Here is a 26,505-nt window from a genome sequence, read left to right as displayed (position 1 = left end):
TAAATCACTACTCGTATTTAAAAAATATTTATAACATAGAAAGCATTCTTATTTTCGTCACTATAATGTGAGACTGTTTGATACCTCTCGGCCTGAAGACGTGGAAAAGTAAACTTTTCAACTAAACTTTTCCTTGTACGAAATCTACACTACTGTCCGCTGTATTGGGTAATGTACGTTGGTAATAAATAAATATATAAATTGGGCAATTATTAGTTTTATTACCCAATTTGGACAGATTTAAACAAATATTTGTGTGGATAGTATGTTGCAAAGTGATAGTTAAAAATTGGACCCTTTTGCCCAACTTTTTTGAGAGTGCACAAATTGTAATATTGTATATTAATTAATATAAGATATTAAAAATATAATGACTTGGTGAATTTCAAACTATAAGTTTCTTATTTTGCATTCGATTATAAAAAAGAAAATCAGACATGAATATCTTTGTTTGATTCAAATTATTCAAATCAATTTTTGTTGGAATGGACTTGTCCTTTAATAATCATTATTATATCACAGTAACTCATAATGCATTTAATGTTATATAAATACTTGTTATGAATTTTAATGTAAGATATATTACGTTTACTGTCATGTTCCAAATGTACATTTCATTTTTCATGTTAAATTTATATAATTTGTTGTCTATCATTTTGCACGGCATGTACACGACAAGAATTTTCAATTATGGACAATAAATAAATATACTTATACTTAATATCTTATCAGAATATAGTATCCCCAAAATAATACTCTGATATTGCATGGAGTAACAACTCTAAGTTTAACTTCTTACTAAAAATGACAGTTGATGTTCCGAAAATATAAATAATATCAAATCATTTTACACAACTTTTAAATTCTATGTTAATCCAATTGTCAGTATTTGTCAAATGACCAGGTTTTGTACATGTATTTTGAAAATACCATGTTAAATGCAACGTTCCGTTTATTCTTTTTGAACAATAAATACAACTTACAGAACATACATTATGAACCTTAATTATCTATGTCATTCTTAAAATCATTTACAATAATTTGAATCACAAAGGTTTTATAGAGGAAAATCTGAAAATTGGGCATACTAAAGATTTTTTTATTTTATTTTTTTTATAAATACTAACCCGAAAGGGAACTACTGAAGCATTGTGCAACATGAAGGATTTTTTTTCTAGAGGATAGGGATCTCATTAAATATATGATATGAGCGCGAAGCGCAAGCTGATTTTTTTTTTAGAAAAACGGGTTTACTGATCACAGTCGGTAGAGAAGCGCGAGCTGAAGACTTTTGAAGATTTAACTTAAAAAAACTAAACATCTGCCCTTTTTATAAAGAACAACCCATGTTCCGCACCTGTTATTGGACAAACTGTGTATCTCAATAAACATAATGCGAGCGCGAGATGGAAAATTTTTTTAAGTAGACTGAGAATTTTATCTGGACATTCTATTTCAGGGGCGGATCAAGCCTTCGCCAATAGGTGGGCCCGGAATTTTTTTACAGCCATATTTTCCCCGATCGGCTGCTCGAATATGATTTTTGCCGGGATTTTTGGTTTCTTTGAAGGAGTAGTCATTATTGTCACTTCTTAGCTTTATTCTTATGAATAAACGTAAATAAATAATACCATAATCCTTATTTATATAATGCAAGCGCGAAGCGCGAACTATTTTTTTTAATTCTTAAGTACTTTTTCCTAAAATTTTTAACATTCTGGGCAATGTTTGTTATCCTGAAAAAAGATGTGTATGCAAGTGAATAATTACTACGAACGTGAAGTGCGAGCAGAAATGAAGTAATGAAAAAGGTACAGTTAAAGAATTGCTTACAGTTATAGCCATGAAGACTTTACATATTTTTTTTTAATCATATAATGCGAGCGCGAAGCGCGAGCTGAATTTTTTTTGACATTTTTACCTAAGGAATGGAAATTCTAAGCACTTTTTGTAACAGAATAGGTATATAACTAAACAATTGATGCAAAGCATGAGCAAAAAAAATCTAGCTTTAGACCTACTGAACGAGACACTCTATTCAAGTTTTGTACATCATGAAGGATGAGTAAGTAGGGATCTTCCTTACATTAATAATGCGAGCGCAGAGCGCGAGCAAAAAAAAATTATATACGTTTTGAACTGATCGAAAACGTGCCTGTTATGGACTGCTTGCACTAAGCCATGAAGACGTTACATAACATATTGCGAGCGCGAAGCGCGAGCTGAAAAATTTTGACATTTCTACCTGAATAATGGAAATTCTAAGCACTTTTTGTAATCGTGGAAAGGATAAGCATGTAAACTAAACATTATTGGTGCGAGCGTAAAGCGCGCCGAGCGGAAAAATTCTGGACACTCCATTCATATTTTCTAAGTTATTGGAAATTTTACATATAAAAATGCGAGCGCAAAACGCGAGCAGACACTTTTTGATATTGTGATCTGAAACTGGATAATGATTTAAATTTTTAAATAAAGAACAAGCTGCGTATCTGAATGAACGTGTGTTTCAGATTTCGACCTAGAATTGGGGTATTCTAAATTCCTTTCTTATCATGAAAATCAATAAAGCGAGCGCAAAGCGCGAGCTAAAAATATATGATATTCCGATCTGAAAAGGGGTAAATTTAAGCCCTGTATTGCAAGTACTTCGTAGGAAAATTGTGAGGTGGATATGGATCACAGAAAAAAAGATCTGATATTTTTCATTATTATTACTTTGAGTTTTGACTTAGGAATGGGACATTTTATAAGGACATTATATCATCATATGAAAATGATGACTATCTTCCTATTTCTCTTCCTATAAGCATGAGAGCGCGAAATCTGCATGCTAATATTATGGCCTTAAAACTCGACATTTAAAGCACTTTTGTAATTATGCATAAGATGCATGTCATGAGTTAATATCTATCAATGCGAGCGGAAATCGCGAGCCGAAATTTTTGATAAACTGTCATCAAATTGTGATTTTAAGTAGTTTGTTTTAGAATTAATATTGAGGTATACATAACTCATTAATCAATATGCGAGTGTGCAGCGCTAGCTGATACGTTTTGACAACCTGACCTTAATAGGGATATTTTGAGAACTTTATGGAATACAGGAAAGTAATAGGTACCTGTCAAATCAAATTTGCGAGCGCTCAGCGCAAGCAGAAAATGTTAATATTGAGACCACAAAACATACATTTTTTACAGAACACTTTTTAAAAATAAATTTGTAAATCAAACGAAATCATGAAAGTTCAATTTCCTAGCTGAAATGTGTTTTGTATATTGACTTCAAAATTTGATATATTAAGCTCCATATTGAGCAAGATATGTAAATCACCTAAGACGCAGTGCGAGCGCGAAGCGCGAGCGAAAATTTTATATCCCGACTTGAAAGATTAAAAAAAATATATTTTCCAAGTCTTCCCCTCATCTTATTTTATTCACTCATCTTCCTCCTCTTATGTTTGCCTTTCCTCTTTTCTCCTCTCTTTTCCCTTCTTTTTTCTTTTTTCCTTTCTTTTCCTCTTTTTTTGCTCCGCCAATAGGGGGGGGGGGGCTCGGGCCCCTCGCCCCACCCCCCTGGATCCGCCTATGTAATTACTGTCGGTACAGAGAGCTCCCCACCTACGTATTTCGAAAAATCACAATTTAGCGATAATGAAATTTGACATCTATCGACAAAGTTAATGAACAAGAGCGATTAGATACATAAGCAATTGGAACAACGCTGTGTGACCCGACATTTTGTAATTTTTCTGACATACGTCAGTTCAACCATGGAGCTTGACAGAAACCAAGAAAACACATGATTTTAAAAAATGTTATGAAATTATATTTCATTTTTCCAACATCTAAAAATCCTCATCTTTAGTTACACCGATACACCAGGTAACCTATTCAAAACTTCATCTACCATGTCTACCCAATCACCTCTCTCTGGTTTTCCTCCTTTTGTTTTCATTTTATTTTTTTCATGTCTTTCCTTTTTTTCTTTTTCTCATTCTCTTCTTTCCCTTTTTTCTTTCCTCTTTCTCTCTTCTTTTTTTAATCGCCCATTTTCTTCATTTTCCCGACGGCAGCGCAGATACCGACAATATCCAGAGTAGGAGGGTGTCGCACCTTCCACCCCACCCCCTTTAGCGACAGCCCTGCCCAGAGCACATGGCTATAGGAGGAACAAGAACCCAGCAAAATTTTGAAAGTAGCATTGCCACTTTAGATAGGCGAGTATATTGTACCTACTCAGTAATGTGTAAATTAATTTTAGCTTAGTTTAATTGCATGTGTGGTATTTATTGTGCCAGAACTGTAGTAAACTTTACCAATTTCCCTCTTTTTCTGACTGAATGCCTATGAACTAAACATATCCGATGGGCCAAAATATTATTTCGAAAAATGTTGGTTTACTTTACAAATTGGAAAACTATCCTCCACATACTACCCTTGTCACACTATACAATTCATTAATATTACCCTATTTATCGTACTGCAATATATGTATATATAGTTTGGGCAACCTGTGCAAAAAAATAAAGCACATTACAATATACTTATTACAGAAAATAAAACATTCGAATTTGTACTGATTCGCAATATTTATCACACACTAACGCATTATTCCATAAACTAAAGACCATAACAGTATTTGACATAAGTTCACTTGAAAGCTTGTACTGTGATGTTCAAGTTCGTATATAAAATACTTCCACCTTCTTTCCACAATTTTTATACAATGAACACATCTGCTCATTCTCATTTTTATCATCTTTATCATTATAATTATGAACAAACATTCTGCTTTTTAAATGCATTAATTTGATGAGTTTAATTCCGGGGTTGACATTTTTTTCAAACAATTTGCTGGTAATAACAGTCCTTCTTCTGCAAACTGTAAATGTCAAAATCATTTGGTAGTAGATCATTTTTGTTCAGAATGACTTCTTATTTAGTATTTTTTCCATTTATGATCCATGCCCCCAAAGTCTGCTTCGGCCCCGGCTTCGGCCGCTTATTGGTTTAGTAAAATGCCGTAGAAATAAAATCGCAGATTTTAAAAGGAGCGTACGTAGCTCTCAAAAATGAAAGGTAAAAAGGGGGTAAAGTCACTCTTCGTCAGTGCCAATGATGCGACCAAAAAAAAAAAGAATTCAAATCAAGTTTTTGAAACAGTCGTGAAAAACACATTTGTTCATGGGCATATAGACTTTGAAACTCGCCTTTATAAAAAAAATCAATGCGCTCAGTGAGAATGAATTGAGAAAGGTTTTCGAGTCCAACAAGATTGTCACTGAGGCCGATCCCCATTGATGATAGTTGCGTGATTATAAGCATAAAATTTGAAATGTAATAACTTTCTACTTACATCCGATTTGTTGACATTTTCAGCATTATATGCTCGTTTGATTTTCATCCTCCTAATCTTTTTCTAATTGTCGGGATAGACTTAACTTTTACAGAGGCGAAAATACCTCCCCCCGGCTTCCCCCCAAAATAAATAAAAATAAGAATTAGTTTGCATTAGAATTTAACTAATTATTAAAGATATATACTAAAAAAAGACCAGTATATACAAATACAATAATAGAATGTTTACAAAATACCTGAATCCTAGATAAACGTAATTCAGCATATTAGAATAATTTCCGTCATAGCGATATGTTTCTGACTTTCCGGTATACTGTCAGTGTTTCCACTCTTCCCGAAATTCAGGAAATTTTAACTTTTTCCAGGAAAGGTTCGGGAAATTAAAAAATTCCAGGAAATTTCGGGAAATCCGAAAATTACAATGAAACAAGAATTAAACATAGCAACTATTAATATTCAGGTTTAACCTCCATACGTAGCTCAAAAATTTTCGCTCGCGCTCCGCGCGCTCGCATTTCGTAATATTGTTCCTATTTTTAAACAGGGTGGGAACAAAAAAAATGCTAAATTCTCTGATTTTTGCCACCTGAAACAAATTTACACTCGCTGTATTATTGCCCGATTTTCGTTAAAAATCAAACTTGAAAATTCCAGGAAATATTTATGAATTTCAGGAATTTGGAATCCAATTTCGTGAAATTTATTTTGGAGCTGTGGAAACATTGTATACTGTCCCCCTTCGGCGTTCCATACCATGTAGAAAAAAAGTGAAATTTTTCTGCGGAATTTTCAGTATCTTCCTAAGCTTCTTGGCTCTAATCTGGCCGCCTGATCAGTCAGAGGCATAGGAAGGTAAGAAAGAGCTCTAAATTGAGAAATGACAAGGAAACTTCGTACCTGCCAGCGAGCTTTCGATCTATCTATCTGCTACCAAACCAGGTCAGCCAAGGATTTTCAACTGACGCGGAACCGAAGGGGAGCAGGCGCCAAGACTTCCCCGGAAGAGTAGTTCAGGACGCTGGTCGTGTATCAGTTGCACGTTCACTTATGCTATGCACTTAAACTTGCACTGTTGCATCGCTGCATACACTCACACATTGTACGAGGTTAGTATGCATAGTGCATCTGCCCCTGCAGGCTGCAGCTTCTCAGTCGTACCGTTTGTATTTAATTATATTCATGAACACTTTAATTAGTTATTAAACTTAAAGGTCAAATCCACCTCAGAAAAATGTTGATTTGAAATGATAAATCAGACAAGCATAATGCTGAAAATTTCGTCAGAATTGGATGGGGGGGGGGGGGGGTCAGGTGTCCGGACACTATATTTTTGAAGCCTTCTTATTTGACTTTGGATTACACTAAAAATATGAATTCAATAGTTGTAATCAGTTATATCTTAACCTTGTTCATTGAATGAGTGGTTGTAATCATCTTCTATTTTGTTCTCTATAATATTTCCTAACATTTTGTACTAAAAATTGATGGAACTTCGCTTGCAAATGTTTCCAAGTGACTTTCTAAAATTGATCGTCCGGACACACAACAACTGGGTATAGCCTACAGTAAAAATAAGAAAGTTATGACATTTTTAAGTTTCGCTTATTTTTCACAAAACAGTCTATAGATCTATGCACAACTCAGTGATATGCAAATGAGAAAGTCAATGATGTCCCTCACTATTTCTTTTGTTTATTATTGCTTGAATTATACAATATCTCAATTCTTACATATTTGACAAGGAGTCACCAACTTGATTTAATCATAGAATGATGCACATTCTACATGTTCAGGGAGGAATAAGATTTGTTTCACATGACAATGAGGAGAAAATGAGATTTTTCATATGATGAAGTACAAAGAAATAGTGAGTGGGTGACGTCATCAGACTGCTCATTTGCATACCGGCCAGGATGTCCATATAACTGTTTTGCGAAATTAAGCAAAACTTTAAAATACATTGTATCTAACTTTCTTATTTTAGAAAACATCAGATTTTGATGAAATTTTCAGTTTTATGCTTGTTGGATTTTTCTCCTTTTATTCGATTCATCTTTTTATTGGGATGGACTTGCCCTTTGATAACAAAGTTATTCTATTCTAGATACTGTAAGTTCTTGATGGGTGGGTTTTAGATAGTCGACTATAATCATTTTTTTTTTTTGGGGGGGGTTAACTTTAGTGTTACTGTATAGTGTTACATTTTTTTTCCACACACCCGTCATAATTCTTAATTACATACTTGGCCTTCCCTGGCCTTGGTCCTTGGCCTTATTTGGCACATGATTGTCCGAGACTGAATGATTGATTGATTTTTTTAGTAGTATAAAAAAGTTAGTGGGCCTCATGACTTTCCACCAAATGAGGTCCTTACAATAAAGAATATATCAAAATTAGTTTTGAGAGCTCTGATGAATTACAGAGTAAATAATATTAATCATCAGGATTATATTATGAATGACAGATCATACAGCAATTGAAGCGCACGGCTGATATTGGAGACCCTCCAATACAAGACAATCTATGATAGATGTATTTGAGATTTGTTGTGCAAAAGGATAAAATAAAAACATAATTAACAAGGCAGTTATTGTCGACCAAAATTTTTTGGCCAAATTTGTAAAATGATTATGCCCAGCTGTTAGGTTTAGTAATTAATTCACCAGAGTAAGTGAATATTTTAGTATATGTCTTGTTTTTATTGTCAAAACTTGCTATGTCAGATCTGATTTGAATGTAGGCTACATACAGTATGTGATAAACTCTGTTTTTATCAATTTTACTATGAAAAAAATTAGAATACTCGCCATTAAAGGTGGGTTTCAACTTTCAAACCCATACAAATAGAACACTAGTGTGTAGTTCAAACCTGATGTCTTAAATGACTTGACCATGAGCAATTGGAGCAGATTGGAGTGTTCTACATGTAAAAAATGAATACCTACACTGTAGAAAAATATATACTTCTGCAACCTCTACACATTTTTTATAGCCTACATATATAAGAATCTCGCTGACAAGGTCAAAAGCCCATTTTTTTTAGTTTGGATGACAAAAGATATAATGAGAACAAAACTAGTTTGATTTTTTTTTTAAGTAGAAGGTAAAGAGGAGAACATTTTTATGGGGAATTGCTTTACACATTTTGTTCACCACCAAGGTAATCCCTCAGATGCAAATTCAAAGGAAAAAAGGTCCTCCCAAAATGGAGACTGTCCGAAATTGGAAACCAATATTGTCTACAAAAACTCTGATACCGGTACTAGAGATATTTAAATGAATGGGAGAAAGTCTCCAATATTGGCAATGAGCCTCTAATAATAAGTGAATGTATTTAAATTGACCTGTGTTGTTACAATGATTTTTTTTCTTAAAGGCATTTTTGGAATGTGTGTTGTATGACATGTTGCAGACTCGAGACAGAGAATGTGGTTGCAGATGAGATTGCAAGTGGTCTGAAGAAATGAAAGGTGTAAAATACTGGGTCTTGAGAACAAGTTCTATTGGGCACAGTGATAAATAGGTTTTGGAAAATTGCATGTTATTGTGCAATGTGCACAGTACAAGAGAATCAATTGGTATGAGCCAAGTTACGGCGTTATGAAATGTGATGATACTCTCTTTCTATCTGTGCACTTTGAAATTGGTTAATTTCCATTTAGTTTGACTCCCATATTGATAATGAGGTAGTCCTATAACCTGTTGATAAAAAATAAAATGCAATACTTGCAGTTAAGTTTGCTTAATATATACTCTGTTGTTATGTTTGATAAGTCTGTACTCTCTAACAAGCTTTTAGGTTGACAAGACCATTCTTTGAATATTTGTATCAACATTTACCAGTCTGTTTGGTCTAGCAAATTACATTCCATATTCTTCACTCTAAAATTGAATCTGCAGGACCTGCATGTACTTCATATCTACCCGGTGAGCAGCATACAGAGACCTTGAGGTTCAATCTTGGATGTTACCCCTTCCAGATGTGAGAATACGATATGGCAAGAATGTCCAGACTGAGAGCTGTACTGATAGACCTTAGTGGGACTATTCATATAGAGGATGCTGCCATACCAGGAGCTGTAGCAGCCCTGAAGTGGTAAATATTTGTTTCCTTTTACAAATGTCACGTTCTCACAACAACTCAACTATAGATTAATTTGAGGAATCAACTTTATATCTCACTTACCAATGTTTTTGTAAATGGAAGTGACAGTCCTTTTCAGGACTTCACTCACTTTCAAGAAAAGAATACCTCTAGTTTCCTCTTTTCATCCTTTCTCGTCTTTCCATTTCAATTTTTCTGCCTGTATTCCCTTTCCCTTCTTCATATTACACATGGGGAATCGTAAACCTCCACGTTGTAAGTGACATTGATATGTTTACTGTTTTGGGCTGGCTGAAGACCTTCAAAATGGCTGCCAAAATTTGATTGACCTACATAACATGTAGGTCAAGGTTCAGGATACAGCATGTTTCCTCATATTTTGTTCAGAATTAGTCTAGAAGCACCACATGAAAATTTATCTTTCTACAAGTGGAAACTCGCCCAATTATAACCCAGACTATTTGAATATTTGAGAAACTTGTGTGTGTTTCGTAGAGCTAATCATAAGTTATGATTGACCTGACAAGACTGTTGACTCTTTCTTGTTAAATCAACACCATAAAAATTTGGGTATATCATATCATTTTCCTTGCACAAGAAGGGTCACCTGTCATTCGAAAGTTATTTACAGTCATATGTGCTTCATGAACAGCTTTATAAGATGGTACCCTGGTCTGCGAGGTTAAGAGTCCACCTTGAAATAAGGGTTCCGTAAGTCAAATAATTTTCTTTGAGCATGTTTTATATATATTACTCATTCTAAGTTAAATGGACTTTGGTCTTAAGATTAAAATTGACATTTGTAACCAATATTTTTTTCCTGAATGTACAGTCTGCGAGAGAAAACTACAAACATCAAGTTTGTAACCAATACTACCAAGGAGAGCATGGCGATGCTTCACAGCCGTCTCACAAGGATTGGCTTCGATATCAAACAGAATGAGATTTTCTCCTCCCTTACTGCTGCAAGAAATAAGATCAAAGAAATGGGCTCCAGACCAATGTTACTACTTCAAGATAGTGCAAAGGAAGATTTCATAGGTTGGTAGGATTGATCATATCTTTGAATATCTGTGTCAGAAAAAGGTGAATGTGCAGGAGAGTGAAACACATGGCCTTGATCTTTTTAATTTTACCCATTTTAGGTATGCAAATAGAGAACTTGGATATGAAATGGTCAAGCTTACCTCATTGTCTAGATATTGACTGTGTTTTTTTGTGCTCTATCTGTCCGTTTGTCACCTCTTTTCCCTTGTGATAACTAAAGAATCATCAGGGCCCTGTCTTACAAAGAGTTACGATTGATCTGATCATCTTAAAGTATATGGAAATCCAGCAATGTCATGATTTTTTTTTCTCCAGGAAATTTGCATGAAGTCTTTTGTAAAGAAAGAGAAGCACACTGAATTTTGAAGAAAGTAATGAATGTCTGATTATGCATCACATCTAGAAAATATATTGAACAAACGTACATTTAAGGCCACCGCACACTTTACGACCCGACCAGTCGCCGACTGGCTTGCGACTGGATGAGGAGAGATGTGACATCACAACTCTTGTCAGCTTGAGCGTCGCAGACCGGTCAGATTCGCAAGGAAAATCGGAAGGATATGACTGGATCGCAATCTCAGTCCAACCTCCAGCCAATCAGACAGCAGAATTGCATAACGCGTATTAAGATAAACAACGCGCATATGCAATAGTAAGCGCAATTTCTTAGATGCTATGCCAAAAAGCGCATGCGTGAGTCGCATATCGGATCGCAAGGTGTGCGGTGTCGAGGCTTAAGGCTGCCTTGCGATTCATCTCTCCTCACTCAGTCGCCGACCGGTCGGGTTGTCAGGTGTGCGGTGGCCTTCAGATCTCTTAGATGGCTTTCCATAGTTGTGGTTGATCGGACCAATATAACTCCTTGTAAGATGGGGCCCTGAGGAGTCCATGTCAAACTTGGTCCACATACGTGTAGGAGCTATGATGATTTGACTGTTCTTTTATTTGGGGGGGGGGGTCAAGTTCAGAGGCTGACAGAGCTCATTATATATATTGAATTAAAGGATTATCTTGTTCTTATCGTAGCTGAAGAACAGGTTAAAGATCAACTTAAAACCTCGTCAAAGAATGCACATTGGGATAACAATTGTTTGTATAAATTTCAGAGGGAAAGATCACAGAAATCAATTATACATTGAATTATCTTGTTCTTGTAAGTACAATTATATTTTGTTTTTGTTTAAATAAAATAATTTTGAATGTTACTGGTCACAACTTGAATGAATGTATTCAAGGTGTACCGTTCCTTTCTGTATCTGATTAGATATTTGTACAGATGATCCAAACTGCATTGTGGTAGGCCTATCTCCTGACAGTTTCAACTACAACACATTAAATCAAGCATTCAGGTGAGTGTCAGGTATCTTTAATATAATTATTACTAATTTATTATTACAATATTTGTTGCAATATGGAAAAATTGTTAAATCTCATAATTATATGATCTTCGGCTCACTGAGATCAGAAAAGAGGAGTGGCAATGCAATTCCAATTTAAAGTTTAAGTAAAAATATATCCATCTTATATTGTTTGAATGTAATGATCATGCCTTCCGTAAAAGATATGATTGATCTCATTATTAATATTGAGTATATGGCAGTCAATGGAGAGTTAAAATTATTTGTGCTGTTGATCTTATCACTGTGTATGTGGCATAAGACGACGTAAAAGGACAAATCAGCAAATATTACTTGCCAACTACACTCTGCACCTGCTACAACATGACTACCTCTACACTTATGTCATTTTTTTTCACTTCATGTTCTATAGATTGATTCTTGATGGTCATCCCCTCATTGCGATTCACAAGGCCAAGTATTTCAAGAGGCATGATGGGTTAGCCCTCGGACCAGGAGCATTTGTTGAAGGGCTAGAGTACGCAACAGGTATCACAGCTACGGTGGTGGGCAAACCAGAGAGGGCGTTCTATGAGGAGGCTTTGAAAACGATGTCTTGTGTTCCCGAAGAGGCTGTGATGATAGGAGATGTGAGTATCAAGAGAGTTGGGGGATGGTGTTTCACAAAGATTTAAGTGTGACTTAGAGTCACACTTAATTTTCAAGTTGCGTGCAGTATGATAGGTCAAGTCATGGCTCATGCTAAGAAGACACGTGCAACTGCATATTTATCAATAAGGTAGTGTGCACGTTGATACTGAAGCATGGCACTAAGACACACTTTAACTCTTTGTGAAACACCTCCAGGAGATTTACATCGGGCTTGAGTCAAATTACTTGTTTCTGATAATAAAAATTCAATCATCATATCATAATACCTGATGTACTTGACCAATGCAGAGATCCACAGCCAAGTTTCCAGGTCTAGCTTTCCTCTAAGCTTATTACTTATCACTACATAATATGAGATCATAGACTTTCATTTCTTTTTTTAAACAAGCTTATTTTAAGATATATTAAAACCAACGAGTTATTCTTGTTGCCATCAGATCCCCTTACTCCTTGTGTTTTCCTTCTTGCAATTCTTTAGTATAACAAAATAAAGATTTTTTTTGTTTAATAATAAAAATCCCAAAACGATTGTGTTTTCATGATGTATGTATATTTCTAAATGAATTCTGAAATTGTACACGAGTATGCTGAATAAAAAATGTATTTGCTACTCTATGTGACTGAGGCTTAAGAAAGAAAAAAAGTGTATCAACCATTGACCACCTTGAATAAAGTAAGAAGATTATGTTGTGTTGGCAGTATAGATCTGCATGAAAGTTGAATCCCTGCTTCCTGTTTTTTTATTAGGATGTAGAAGGTGATGTAGAAGGAGCACAGCGCATAGGCATGAAAGGCATCCTTGTGAAAACAGGTAAGATCCATATTTGATGTTTGGCATTCCATAGACAGGTGGGGTACTAAAAAGAAGGCATGCTCCAACTCATCTGTGTCAGTGTAATCAACAAATTAATTTGTGTCTAATAAGTATACGATGTATTGCATGTTGAGAATTGGTAGTTTATTAGGCTAAAGTCATTGCATTTTTAGGAAGTTTGCAGTTTCATTCAAGTAGAGCAAAATTATTATAATGGAGATATATTCAACTTTAAGAAAAGGAATCTACTGTGTCATGTTTACATCAGGACCTTTTAGCTATTCCATTGTCATAAGGTTGCGTCCCTAGCGACACACATCCAGCATTGTCTTATCTTGACCAGCATTTTGACTACATTGTTGCTGCGCGGATCAATATGATGCATATCTTGTTCTACGCTTCATCAGATGCCTGGGTGTGAGACTGTGGAGAATGCAAAGGTTCACTTTTTATCATCTGTGCATACATAGTCAGTATGTGCAGATAGACCAAGCAGAATACAATTAATATACCCACTCTTTACCGATATTCATGAAGACCGGGGCAATACAGCTTTGTAAATGACTAGCTCAGATGTCTGATTCGGGTAATAAGCACCAGTATTTTTTGTTCTCTTTCATTTAATGCAGGTAAATACAGAGAAGGTGATGAAGAGAAGATAGCTCAACCTCCGACGGCGATATGTCAGGACTTTCCTGCTGCTGTTGAACTCCTGCTGAGAGATTACTTATGACACGATACCTTGTGAAATATCTACGTTTTCATCATAATCACTAAAAATTATTATTGTGCAATCTGGTGCTAAAGAATGCAAGTAGGTCCCTGGATTGTTATTGTGGCTGCCTTTTGTAAGTCTTTATGCAGAGGAGTTTCATTCTCTATATCTAACTGTTGTTATTCGCAAGGCTTGTCAATGAAAAACAAGACCCATGCTATGGTTTCACAAGTGTATATTTTATTTAGCAACTCAATAGCGTAAACTTCAACACTTTCTCTGTAACCCTGAGTATATTAGTGAAACAGTGACAGTTAAATATGATTATAAAGATTCAATCTCATGCTTTTGTCTGTTCTTGAGTTCCTAGAATGCTTCCTGCAGGGAAAGGGCTGTTGTGTCGAAATCCCCCTGCTCTTTTAGGATGATGCCCATCTCCATCAACGTTTACCTTTTTTGAGTATTCAAATTGCTTCTTTTTCTCTTCCTTCTTGAATATTGGGATGGATAAGGTTGCTGAAAGGTTGATGTGTCAACCCGGCGCTGCAATGCGTGTTTTTCTGAGAGAATTTCCTCATCTGAGGCAGCGGGGATGTCTTTCATATAACATTGGGTGTGGCAAGAGATGGACGTTCTTGCTGTATGATCATGATCCAAGAGCTCTGACTGCAGAACCAAGAATGAGCATGTAAGCTCGAATAATGAGAATGAACATAACAAAAGGTTACATACTACAGCTGTTCTCAGAGGTATGTGTTCAATAACGAACATAATTCCACAATTTCACAACTTCCAATAAAGCATCAGAATAGTTTTTGTCTTGTTAATTGAAATTTGATTGATTCAAAATTATGGGGAAAAAATGGATGTCACCATAGCTATCAAACAAAAAAAAATAACTTCAGATAATCACAGCACTAAAAAAATCATCAAAACCCCCAAGTCTTAGACCTCTTATACCTCATGGCGGAGGTGCAATATAAACATTAAAGAAATTCTCCAGCATCAAAGAATTAAATTTTCTTGTTTACAATCCAGTAGAAACAACACCGAACAGATATTTCAACAGGAGTATTTGAATGAATGGCCTGAGTAAGACTGCTTTACACTCATCTACAATGTTGTTACCTTTTTTTTTTTTCGAAAGATTGTCTCTGCCATGACAGTTGAAATTTGATTACATGTGGACAGTGGAAATGGTGAAATACGACCCCTCCCCCCAAAAAAAGAATGCCATCAAATGGATTAATGTAATGAAGAAATTTGAACTTGTAATTATTGCTCCTTGTTGCTGATTATTCCCGAAGATTTGATTCATCATGGCCTTTTTCTTAAGATCCATAATGACAAGTGCTGGGCTTGCTGGGTTTTGTTTTAATTGTTTATTGAAGTTTGAAAGTTCATTTCTTGATAGGGGTGGCTTGCGCACTACAGTAAAATTATCTGTAGAAAAGAACATACATTACCTGTTGATCATCAACATCCATAACACTATAGCAGTGCTTCAATCATACCTGGAACAATAACAGGGTTTTGAAAATGGTTGGAAATGATATACAAGTATCTGGAAATGATGTTTTCTTCAAACAATACAATGTTTTCTTTCAGTCTAAACAACAATCATATTGTATTCATTCATTCTTTACATAATTCAGTACAAAATGAAGACAATCTATACAACATCGTAAAGGAAAATACATCTAGTCTGCATCTAACGCTAAAATACAAGACAATGTCTATCAAATTCCAATTCAAACATACACTTGATCAGAACAAAAAAATACAAATAGATATATACATATATCAAAACTTTAATTTACAAGTTGCAGAAATGTAAAATATGAATCAAAACAAGAGTACTGTAGTGTTATATGGCAAAAATATAGGCAGAGCTTACAACATAGACTGAAATATAATAAAATAAGATGAAAAATAATGACAAAAACAATAGAAATGAAAATCCATCATGAAAAATAAAAAGCCATATAAATAAATCTACATGTATTCTGACTACGAGTTCATACACAAGGCAGCTTCTTTCCTTATATAGATGTGTGCTATCTTTCACCTTTGTCATGTTTTCCAGTTCTTTCTCCATCTTGTTGATCATCCTTCTTGGTATGATATGTACGTCAACGATGACAGAAGAATTTCTTTAAGCTGGATTATCGACTGAATCATCCACATGCTAAAGCATTGATAAGTTCATCTCTGCCTCAGGATCGTTTGCCTTTTCGCATCCGAGATCATTGAGCTTGCTTGATCATTCCCCTATTGGTTTTGCCTGAAAGATCTCGTCACGTTTGTCAGACGTGATATCTTCATGTAGATCTTCATGTAGATTTCCTGAATTCAAATAATGTTTGAAATTTTCCATTTTGAGTTCAGTATATTAACTTTTTCAGCTTGAACTTCGAGCTCGCATTATTGATTCAATGATATCCTGTTCATGAATTCAAATGGAGCTTGAAATTCCCCTTCTTTTCAGATCATTAGATTAATTTTTTTAGCTCGCGTTTTATCAGAGTTACATAAAACGCATACTCATTCTTCATAAAACCAGAAGTTGAGACGATCACAACGATAAGTTGTGCATGTCAATAAGTAAAGAAATACAAACAAAATATTAATTTGTAAAAATAATAATGCATTACAATATTATAATGCAGTGAGAATGCTTCAAGTTGTTGCTGGGACTGGGCAAAAACCAAATTATCCAAGTAAGCAATTAGCATCATAATGGCTGATACACGTATGAAACCATGATTGGGTTTTTTACGCCAGTTTTACAACACTCAGAGTATGCGAGTTTATGGCATCTGTGAGAGCTGGAGGAGAATTGCAAAAGAAAATTCCTTGAGTCTTTTAAACTGCTCTCTGAACCACTGCTGGTCAAATGGGACGTCAACAGTGATTGCTTCCAATGCTGTCCAAACCATGAATTTGCATTTAGATGCCTTCGCGCAGTACATCGCCACCTGCACCTGCATGGAGTATCCATTGGCTGCAGCTGGCACAAGAAATACGGTACTCCCCTTTGTCATTTGTCCTCACGTCATATGTTCTACTGTTCAGCTAGAGACTTGTGCTTAGACATCTTCTGTGGTGTTGGACACTTGATCTCGAGAATGGTGTCCTCATCAGTTCGTCCATCAAGGCTTGCACTTAAAAATGAATATGGGAACGTTTGTTAATTTGTTTTTTATTTTACAGTGAACTGAAATATTTGTCAATCATTTCGCTCTCATTCTCTTCAACTTCCCCCTCCTTTGTATTGTTTCTTCTTGTTATCATTATCCCTTTCTTAAAGTAATGCAATGGAGTATTAAATGCGTATGTGATTTCATAATTATTTGATTTTTAAGGCTTATTAAAATATGTTCTATCGAAGAAAGATTACTTGCATTCGCCAAGTAGAATTTGCTAGTAAGAATTTCAAATACTTTTAGGTTGCACATATTTGAAAACAAAACAAAGTCTATTCGGGCCAAGCAAAGATCAAAGATGATATATTTACCTGTTCCGTGCACTTCCTTTCTTCTTTGTACGTTGTACTTCTTTGCCTTTGAAGAAAGATCTTGCCATTTTTTCTTATTTTTTCTAACGATCGATCACTTCTTCCTCCTGCAGAAATAATGGCCAGTCGGCACTTGTTCCATGATTCAACTTTCTGTCTCTCAACTCCCATGCTCCCCCTACCACCAGTTCCAAAAAGCGTAGATGCATTAATTTTGACAAATGAACACAGTGCCTGCACCTTGTGAGGCTCCCAGGGCTTTTCTCTTTTCTGTTGAGTAGAGCAGAAGTTGGACACGAATCATGTATTTGCATCTTTTCTTTCATTCAGACACTAAGTTATAATTTCCTTTAAAAACAATCAAAGAGGCACATTAATTTTATGGTAGCTAATAGCAACTGTATCAGTAGGCTACACAACAATGCAGAATGTAATTATTTATTTTCTTTTTTTTAGATTGTCTTTTAGATACTTTTGTGGTAGAAGATTAACTATTGCACCCGATTCCAGCTGGAATGGTACCCTCTGATTGTTGATAAGTATGTTACAGATAATTGGCTCTTTGTCCATATTCACTGCATTAATTTGCACCAAACTAATGCTTTCAGCTGAGGATGAGTAGTCATCATCATTCCTGGTCTTGCACACTGAAGATCCCTTGAAGTGATTAGGCTTACTGCAAGCTTTGCACTTTTGTCCCCATGCTGGACAGGACTCTTTTTCATCTCATGAACCCTGTTACAGAACTTGCACTTCTTAACCTCTGATTTACCTTTCTGTAGATCTTTCCCCTTTGGTTTCTGCATGCTATTCTTTTTTCTTCCAGACTTAGGGAAATGTTTCTGTCCAACCTTATGTATGTCTTCATTCTTTGTACTCAGAGCTTTCATTTGGACAGATGTAGCCTCTACAGCTTTACACACGTCTATAGCAGTTGTTCTTTGTTAATTACACCTCTGAAATTGTTACAAAGAATAGAAAAATTCCGTCAATTTGGTAGTGAGCAATCTTTTTATAAATTAACCAAACTTATTTACCTCAGTCGTATCCTTGGTAGGAGTTTGTCCATTCATAACTACAATCTTTTTGAGAATTGATTGACATTAGAATCTTGGTATAATTAATTGCAAGAAAAAACCCGCGGGTAAATGTACGCGCGCTGCTTGCGATGCGTTTTGACCCCATCCTCATTCAAGAATTTTTTTTTCCTTAAATACGCATCGTGGTTGCGATGGGTTTTGTGAAATCCTATGAACCAACTAATCGCAGCCGCGATGAGTTGCGTGGGAGCGATGGGTTGGGCGATTAATCGTTCGGCAATGTTAGTGAAATCGAGCCCTGGTCATCTACCAATACACCAAATTTTTTGAAAATCTGTTGAATATTTCATGATTTATGCAGAAACCAACTCGCATGATTAATGAGGTGTGACCTTTGACCTGCAGACTACGAATATGAACTTAGCCTGTATTTTGGTGTCAGCTACCAACACACAAAAAATATAAAAATCCCTTCAATATTTTTCTAGCCTTGCATGGAAACCAAGTTGGGGGGGGGACAGATGGACAGGGGCAACACTTCATATCCCCTCTAGGCTTTGTCTGTAGGGGCATAAAAGTGATCGTTGATACTAATTTCATCACCCCCCTCACTAATTTGACATGGGAGAAGTAATACTTATTTTATTACAACAGATGACTTTTCGCTTTTCCAAGAGGCTTGACTGAAATTCCACATGTCTTGGTTCTTGTCCGTTTCTGAGACATTTCGTTGATCATCTGAAAAATGGAGGAAACAAATGAGATATGTCAGAGGCTACCAGTTTGTTATAACAGCAGTTACATGTAAATCATCAAAAAGGTAGACATATAAAACTAGGACCCTTATTCAAGGCTTACTAATTAATATTATGATTATGAAGTTAACTGAATACTTACTTGTGGAGAGAATTGAGTGGCTTTTGTGTTTTCTTTCTCTTTCCTCAATCGTTCTTGAGACTCTTCCTCTATTTGCTTCTGCTCATACTCCTCTGTAATTCTTTGCACATCCTGTATTGTGAAAATAAGTTAGAAATACATGCCTAGTCACAATTCATCTTTTAAATTAAAATATTATTTCAGCATTCAACACAGTTCATTAAGATCCCACATGGGGATTTTGAATGAAAATTGGAGATAGGAGGGAGTTATATAACAAATTGACACCTGATGATTGAGATATTCTGTGTGTTCAACTGAAATGGATACAGGAGATGGAAAGTATTTCTTGAGAAGGTAAGCTACTTTGCTCCAACAAAGAATATTCAAATGAAATCAAAATTTTCATGTCTTCAGGGACATAAAATTATTGCATACTTTAAATCAGAAATTTTGATTTCAGTTCAATAAACATTTTTTTGCATTACCTTGGGAAGTTGAAAGTTTTATTACATGCCTACATAGAAAAAATTGATAAGCTTTCATAACAAATATACAAATAAAAACTATCTCTTACCTTTTTGCGGCAGTATACTGACAATCGACATTTCAAAGGGTTCTTGCCTGGCCTGTTACTTGCGTCTGTCAACGTAGTTGAAGTACTTGCATCTGCAGAAGTTTTTTCCTTGGTCCCGGATATAGACAGTACAGGTCTTGCAAGTTTACTTATAGTTGCCGTTGGCACTGGATCAAGTGTGCTATAACTGCAGCTTGCTGAAGAAGGCATATTAGACATGGTAGTGATTGACAAAGCTGTGGCAGTAGTTGTTGCTGTAGTTGTGACAACAGTTGTAGATGTTGTTGTTGTGGTGGCACTTTCTTGTTGTGGTGGCACTTTCTTGTACAAAGAAATCTGGTGGGAATGGCTGGATAGCTTTGTGGATGTGGGGAATTGCTGTCGGCTTCAATCGTGGTGGTAGTTTCTGAATATTCATCTGATACATCACCTGCGTTTCATCATATTGTGTGCGATCAAAATGGCCGCTGCAAACATGCACGCGAACCCGCTCATTTGCATTGAACCTAGCACGCTTCAGTTTGATGACATTTATCCAGTCATTTCTCACAGAGCCTTTTTGTTTTGGTAACTCATGGATACTGAAGCCGTCGTAGTTGGTGTTGCTACAACCTCCTACCACACACCTACATCCTCCTTCAGGCTTGGCCTTCTTTGGTACAGCTCCTCCTGAATCGTCCATTGCATCACCAGCACTTCTAGACATCTCGACATCTAAGAATGAGATTAAAAAGTAATCTACAAGTACATGTTTCTGTCACATTACTCAGATCTCTGGAAAGGATCGAAGATTTAATTTGAGACCAAAGAGTGCATTAATATCATACAAAGTTCTACTGTAGATTCATGACCTTGATCATGATTATAAAAAAAAAATCTTTCACTAGCCTCGATAGTTGCATGAATTGTTTTTTTTTCATCAGTAGTAATGCAACATTTTTTCATCAAAGTATTATTCATGTAGATCTAGACAATTACATAACGTTAGGTTCAATCTAGATGTTACTATTGTTAGATTTTAACATACGTAGACCCTCTTATCACAATCTAATGTTAGCACCATGTGCATATTCCAATTTCATAATAAAAAAAAGGTTCAGGCCTACATGTAGTTAAAGTTTTGAACACTCAACACAGATGAGATGAAAATGGAATCCTTTTTTTCAGCTAATATTTGATTAGGGCATTGAAATTCTGAACAGTCGAGGATAACCATGGACAGCCTAGTAATTATCAATAATACAAAATCCCACTAGTTTACATATAAATATGGTACTTTTACTCACAAGATAGGCCTACTATACTTTGAACTTCCTTTTTTTCAATGCCACATCAAAATTATGGTAGTAACCAAATGTAAACTAAGTGGGCTATTTGGAGCATTTTATTCTCTTTAACCCTAATTCTCCCAGGGGGGGGCCATAAATTTTCGCGATGTACATGTATCTGCTGCGCAAAATTTTTTGACCTCGCCACTCTCTGACTTTTTACTGTAAAGTCTCGCGCAAATTTTGAGACCAAATTTGTGATGCCCGGGTACATGTTCATGGTTACGACATTATGCAACATGTGAATGTCAGACCCAAAATTGTTCATAAATGTGATTTCCTGTACAAATCCAAAAAGATGCAAATTGTGTATTTAGCCAAAATTAAAAAATGTATCATCATTTCTACTCTTACTGACTAAACTTAATTAATTTTGCCTTTTTTATGATCAGGATTAAGTCTGGAATGATTTCCATCGAAAAAACAATAAAAAAAGTTAAAAACAAAAATACATAAGAAATTTTAAAAACGATAAATACATAAGAAATCGGTCATGGACTTGGTACCAGAATTTTTTTCATTCACAATTGTTAGGAATGCTATAAAGAATGTTTTCACAAAAAAATAGCATTCTAGGAGCTTTGCATCAGAGCAAAAAGTATGATTTCATGAATAAATTATCACAATTCATATAAAAAATTAAAATATATGAATTCAGTGAAATTTACCAATGCAACTGTGTAGATTTGTAGATGGTAGATCATTCTCTACCATCATGCAAACTTTCGTTGTGATCGTAATCTGAGATCTAAAGGGGGGCCATTATGCCCCCCCCATGACAAGAATCAAAATACCTCAGGTCAGGAGATTTAGCCTAGGGTTAATTTGATACCAAAATCATTAAATAAACTTGATCATAATATGTCAGAAATGTGCTGAACTTTGATTTTTTTCCCTCAAAACCATGACCATTTTTGGCTGTGTGAATGCGGTGAAAAGGGCGAAATTTTTTGCTCTCTGATGAGTACGAGTGACATACGGTAGTAGACTATATACTAGACGGGGCAAATACGCCCGACAAGGTAAATCAAGGTAAAAACTTAATCAGACTATATATAAGTTACCCAAATTCAGACATTTGTAATGTCTGAACATAATTCTCAAATCACCTGTCAAATATTCTTCCTTTTTTTTTAGCTTGCTAATGCTCGTCTCCCCTGGCCCAGCCCCTGCCCGAGCCTTCCCATCGGCACCCAAGCCAAGGGCAGTGCGGCAGCTCGGGCCTGCGGGCCGGCCGGGCAGCGCGCGCTTGATTGATGCGATCAATGCAGCATAAACAACATGATTGATAAACGTCGCAGCATCCATAAAAGGGTAATTCGAAGATTCTTTAAACAATTTTTTCACAAAGGATGAGAGGATTCGGTTTGAATATAGCATGAGGATAACTTCAAATGTTGATTGAGGCGTTTCAGTATCTGGAGGATTACGTTAGATCTAGTATAATCAAACTCAATCAAACGCAAACAAAAATTACGGTAGGGAATTGACACACGATGTCATTTGTCACAAACGTGGTTTAATTGAACTCCAGTTGGTTGATCGGTTAAAACAGCGAAGAAATTCAATGAAATAAGATTTTTCCCCAATCATATTCATAATTATTTAATAAAGTTCCATATGTCATCAGCTTCGATTAAAAAACGACAGAATGAAAGTCGAAAATAAGACACAAAAATGTAGCGTCGATAATCACTCACCGACTAAGTCGTGTTGACATCACGTGTGGAATACTAGCTAGCAGCAGCATCCCTGGTGGGTGTTTCATAAAGCTGTTCTTAAGTTAAGAGCGACTTTAAGAACGACTGGTGATCCTTACGCGTAATAAACCATTGCCAATGAACATTTTGGTTGTATGTCATTTACCACAAGAAAGCATCACCAGTCGTTCGTAAAGTCGCTCTTAACTTACGAACAGCTTTATTAAACACCCACCTGGATATCTAGCTCACTTTCCTTCATAGCATGACGTCATCATCTCACTGTCTCTTCGGTGCGATATTTCTTCCGGGTTTTGAAGCTCTTGAATTTCATATTTCAAATTCCATTTCTCATCCGTATTGCATTTTCCAGGAAAATAATTTTAATTTGTCAATTCTCTATATCATAAGCTTCAGTTTGGTATACAACATATATATTTTAGTTCCCAGTTCGAATATGGTCTTTAAATATGTGGCTGCCTGTCTCCTTCTTGAACTGTTCCCTTGCTATGTGTTCATGTTGCTGTCCATGGGCTGTCGCAGCATTCCCCTGAAAGCTGGATCCAGTTGCATTAGCACTTCTGGCTATGTGCAGTTTCCGCTGAGATGTCCATAATGCTGATATCTGATCGACTGTTTTTTTCAGCAAGATTGATGGCTTGAGAGTCTGATAGCTCTACATACTCCTCAAAAGCCTTCTTACAAGGAGTACATTCAAGTGGCATATCATGGCTTCAATGACTGTTTTCACTTGTAGCTCTCTGGTCGCTCTGAGATGTTGGTACTGGCTGTGGTCTAGCAGTTAGCATATGGTTCAGAATAGTTCCTTGAAGTGACGAGAGAGCATGCATATGTGGTTGGATGAGGTGGGCCATTATTTGGTGGTCGTTTCAAACGCTAGGACTGATTTGGCCATTGAAGAACTGCTACTAGAGCGAATGTTTTGCACTGTGTATATGGTAATGCCATGCTGTGATAAAAGTGATCCCCCCCCTCCCCGGCAATGCAGTCTACATACAAAATTTTCAGAAACAAATGTATGCATACATTTTATGCATCCTTTGGTTGTCTGACTGAGTACAATGGATCTTTCCATCAACTGTCCAGACTTACCAGTGTTGTCATCTCTCTTTACCGCTTGAAGAAGTTTAGACCTCTTCAAAGACAGATGTTCCCTGATCATGCTATTCTTGTTGCTCTTGGATCCATTTAGCTTTTTCTTGCTACGTAGTAGACATCCTTGTGCATAAGTTTCGGGCCATGTGTTCCCATTCATTGCAGCTGAAACACCTTGGGCGGCCTTGGTCTTCCCAGCTTGGGTTCCTGGTCTTTCCTCCCTGCTGATTTCCAGATCCTCTGCCTCACTTGGCCACCTACTGACTCATCTCAGTAATAGTAACCCGAAGGGCCTTCAGCTCATCAGCCAATTGGGAAAGGGTGAATGTAGCACCATTTTCTGCCAAGCCGCCTACCCTGTCTGTCTTGAACACGGATGCCTCAGCCTGACCAAACTCACCGCGACCCACCATTTCCTCCTCTGTTTCTGTCCTTCTTGCCACCTCCTTCAGCATCCTAAAAGAAGTAGCCCCCTTCTGATGAGCATAACAGCTCACAGAAATTTTCCTGGGACTCTAGCGCATCCCTTCAAGGAAGCATCCACACAACACCTCATCCACGTCAGATATTTTGTATTTACTTTCAGTCTTTCCTGTGAGTTCTTGGAGAGCCAAGGCAAACTGTCTAGTTGTCTCCCGGGCCTTTGATGTCGTCCATGGAGTTTATTGAGTAAGGATGCCAATGTCTCCTCTCCGTAGATATCTCGAAGAGCTTCAAATATCTTAGAAGGGTCTGTTCATGACGCACCATCTAAAACCATCACTTCCCTGCGGGCCTCTCCTGCGAGGTGATGGACGATGACCTGCGATTTCTGATCCTTAGGGGTATTCCATGCTTTATAGGCTGCCTCCACTCTTGCAATCCACCCTATTCCCTGAGTGGCTTCAAGGTTGTCCCACTGACAGTTGGTATTGTAAAATATAAGGGAAAGTAAGGGAGCCGCACTATTGGAGCTTTGACTTGGCTGGAGGATGAGATGGGGACACCCCCGTTATTACCTTCAGTGGCCATCCTACCGTCTAGAAATTGTTTACGGAATGGAGGAGGAAATGATAAATTGTTAGGTAATAAAGTTGTAAATCAAGAATAACAATGAAAACACCGTGCTGAGTAGCCTTAAATATTATATTCCTTGACTAAAATCCCACTTCTGACACCAAATTATGCAAGGTTCAAACTAACATACTTTTCTGTAATCAAGGAGTAAAAAAAAAGTCAAACAGGTTTTTCAGAATAACTTGGGATATATCCAAGGCTATAAAGGAACACTCTAAAAAAATCTAATATGACTTGGACAGGATCAGGTAAACAAACTCAAATAATATATTATATAAAAATTGATCAGTCAGTATCCACAGTGAAAATCAAACAAAATAAAAAGAAGCAGGTTGTGTCTATTTGTTTGATATAGAGATAACGATAACGGGACCTAAGTAAATATCTCAATAATTGACCAGGATAACATCTCAAGGGATCCAAATTTAAGGAAGATACTCCGGATAGCGTCTATTATCAAGTGTTGACCAAAACGAATGTTCAAAATCGAAGAATATTAATCAGGATAGCTTCTTAGGAGGTGTTTTGATTCCAATAATTGGCTTTGAAAAAATGCTCAAATCTGGATAGCATTTATCAAGGTGTTTGACTCTAATACCAACATTTGGATGCATATAACTTTATGCGTACTTCCGAGGTTTATAAATTGCTCAAAAAATGCTCAATAAATGGTTAATCACAAAATGAAATATTCCACAAATACCATCAGTGTCCTATTCCTCTTCACAGCCAATCCAACTCTGCCCAATCCTTTTCAATTGCAAAAGTCTCTCCACTGTTCCATACATGTGGCAGCTCTCCATGCCACGTCATAAGCTGTGTTCTCTTTTTGTACTATGATATACTGACCATTTAGTGTTTCCCCAAATTCTACTGCCATACAGGACCAAGTTTATAAACTATACACAACAAAATATCTCAGTCTGAAGAGTTCTAGACTGTCTTACACTGACAGTCCATAGATTTTCTGACCATGGCTTATTCTATTCCAGTACAAACTATGTTGACCCAAATGAAACACTGTACAGTGACCGCCTGCTGGCCTCGGTCACCACCCTGCCCATAAACCTGATAAAGCTAAACATAAACACATCCAAGGATAATGTAGAGGGGGAGAGGGAAGGGGCGGGGGTTGGGGTGGGGGTGGGGGTGAGAATGTTGCCTATTACAAAATATTCTATTGATCCTTCTGGAAAAGTCTATACTTTTCGTAACCATACATGTAAAAGTACTGCATTTCAA

General features: G+C 36.4%; 1 protein-coding gene and 1 pseudogene across 1 annotated transcript; one reads left to right on the top strand and one right to left on the bottom strand.

Moving 5' to 3' along the window:
* The first annotated feature begins 6,110 nt into the window (after window positions 1–6,110).
* On the top strand, window positions 6,111–14,410 carry LOC121407758 (haloacid dehalogenase-like hydrolase domain-containing protein 2). Its single transcript, XM_041598953.1, has 7 exons — window positions 6,111–6,466; window positions 9,261–9,456; window positions 10,298–10,506; window positions 11,780–11,864; window positions 12,286–12,502; window positions 13,272–13,335; window positions 13,968–14,410. The coding sequence occupies exons 2-7, from the start codon at window positions 9,356–9,358 to the stop codon at window positions 14,069–14,071; spliced, it is 780 nt and encodes a 259-aa protein (XP_041454887.1). The 5' UTR covers window positions 6,111–6,466; window positions 9,261–9,355; the 3' UTR covers window positions 14,072–14,410.
* LOC121409722 lies at window positions 14,406–26,140 on the bottom strand (annotated as a pseudogene).
* Between the last annotated feature and the right edge of the window lie 365 nt (window positions 26,141–26,505).

This window comes from Lytechinus variegatus, chromosome 2, assembly GCF_018143015.1.
Source record: "Lytechinus variegatus isolate NC3 chromosome 2, Lvar_3.0, whole genome shotgun sequence".
Lineage (NCBI taxonomy): Eukaryota > Metazoa > Echinodermata > Echinoidea > Temnopleuroida > Toxopneustidae > Lytechinus > Lytechinus variegatus.
This window is presented reverse-complemented; position numbering and strand designations above follow the sequence as displayed.

Coding starts and splice junctions, on each gene's coding strand:
- LOC121407758 (XM_041598953.1), top strand. CDS start 9,356: ATGGCAAGAATGTCCAGACTGAGAGCTGTACTGATAGACCTTAGTGGG. Junction 10,507..11,779: donor TGCAAAGGAAGATTTCATAG/GTTGGTAGGATT, acceptor GTATCTGATTAG/ATATTTGTACAGATGATCCA. Junction 12,503..13,271: donor AGGCTGTGATGATAGGAGAT/GTGAGTATCAAG, acceptor TTTTTTTATTAG/GATGTAGAAGGTGATGTAGA.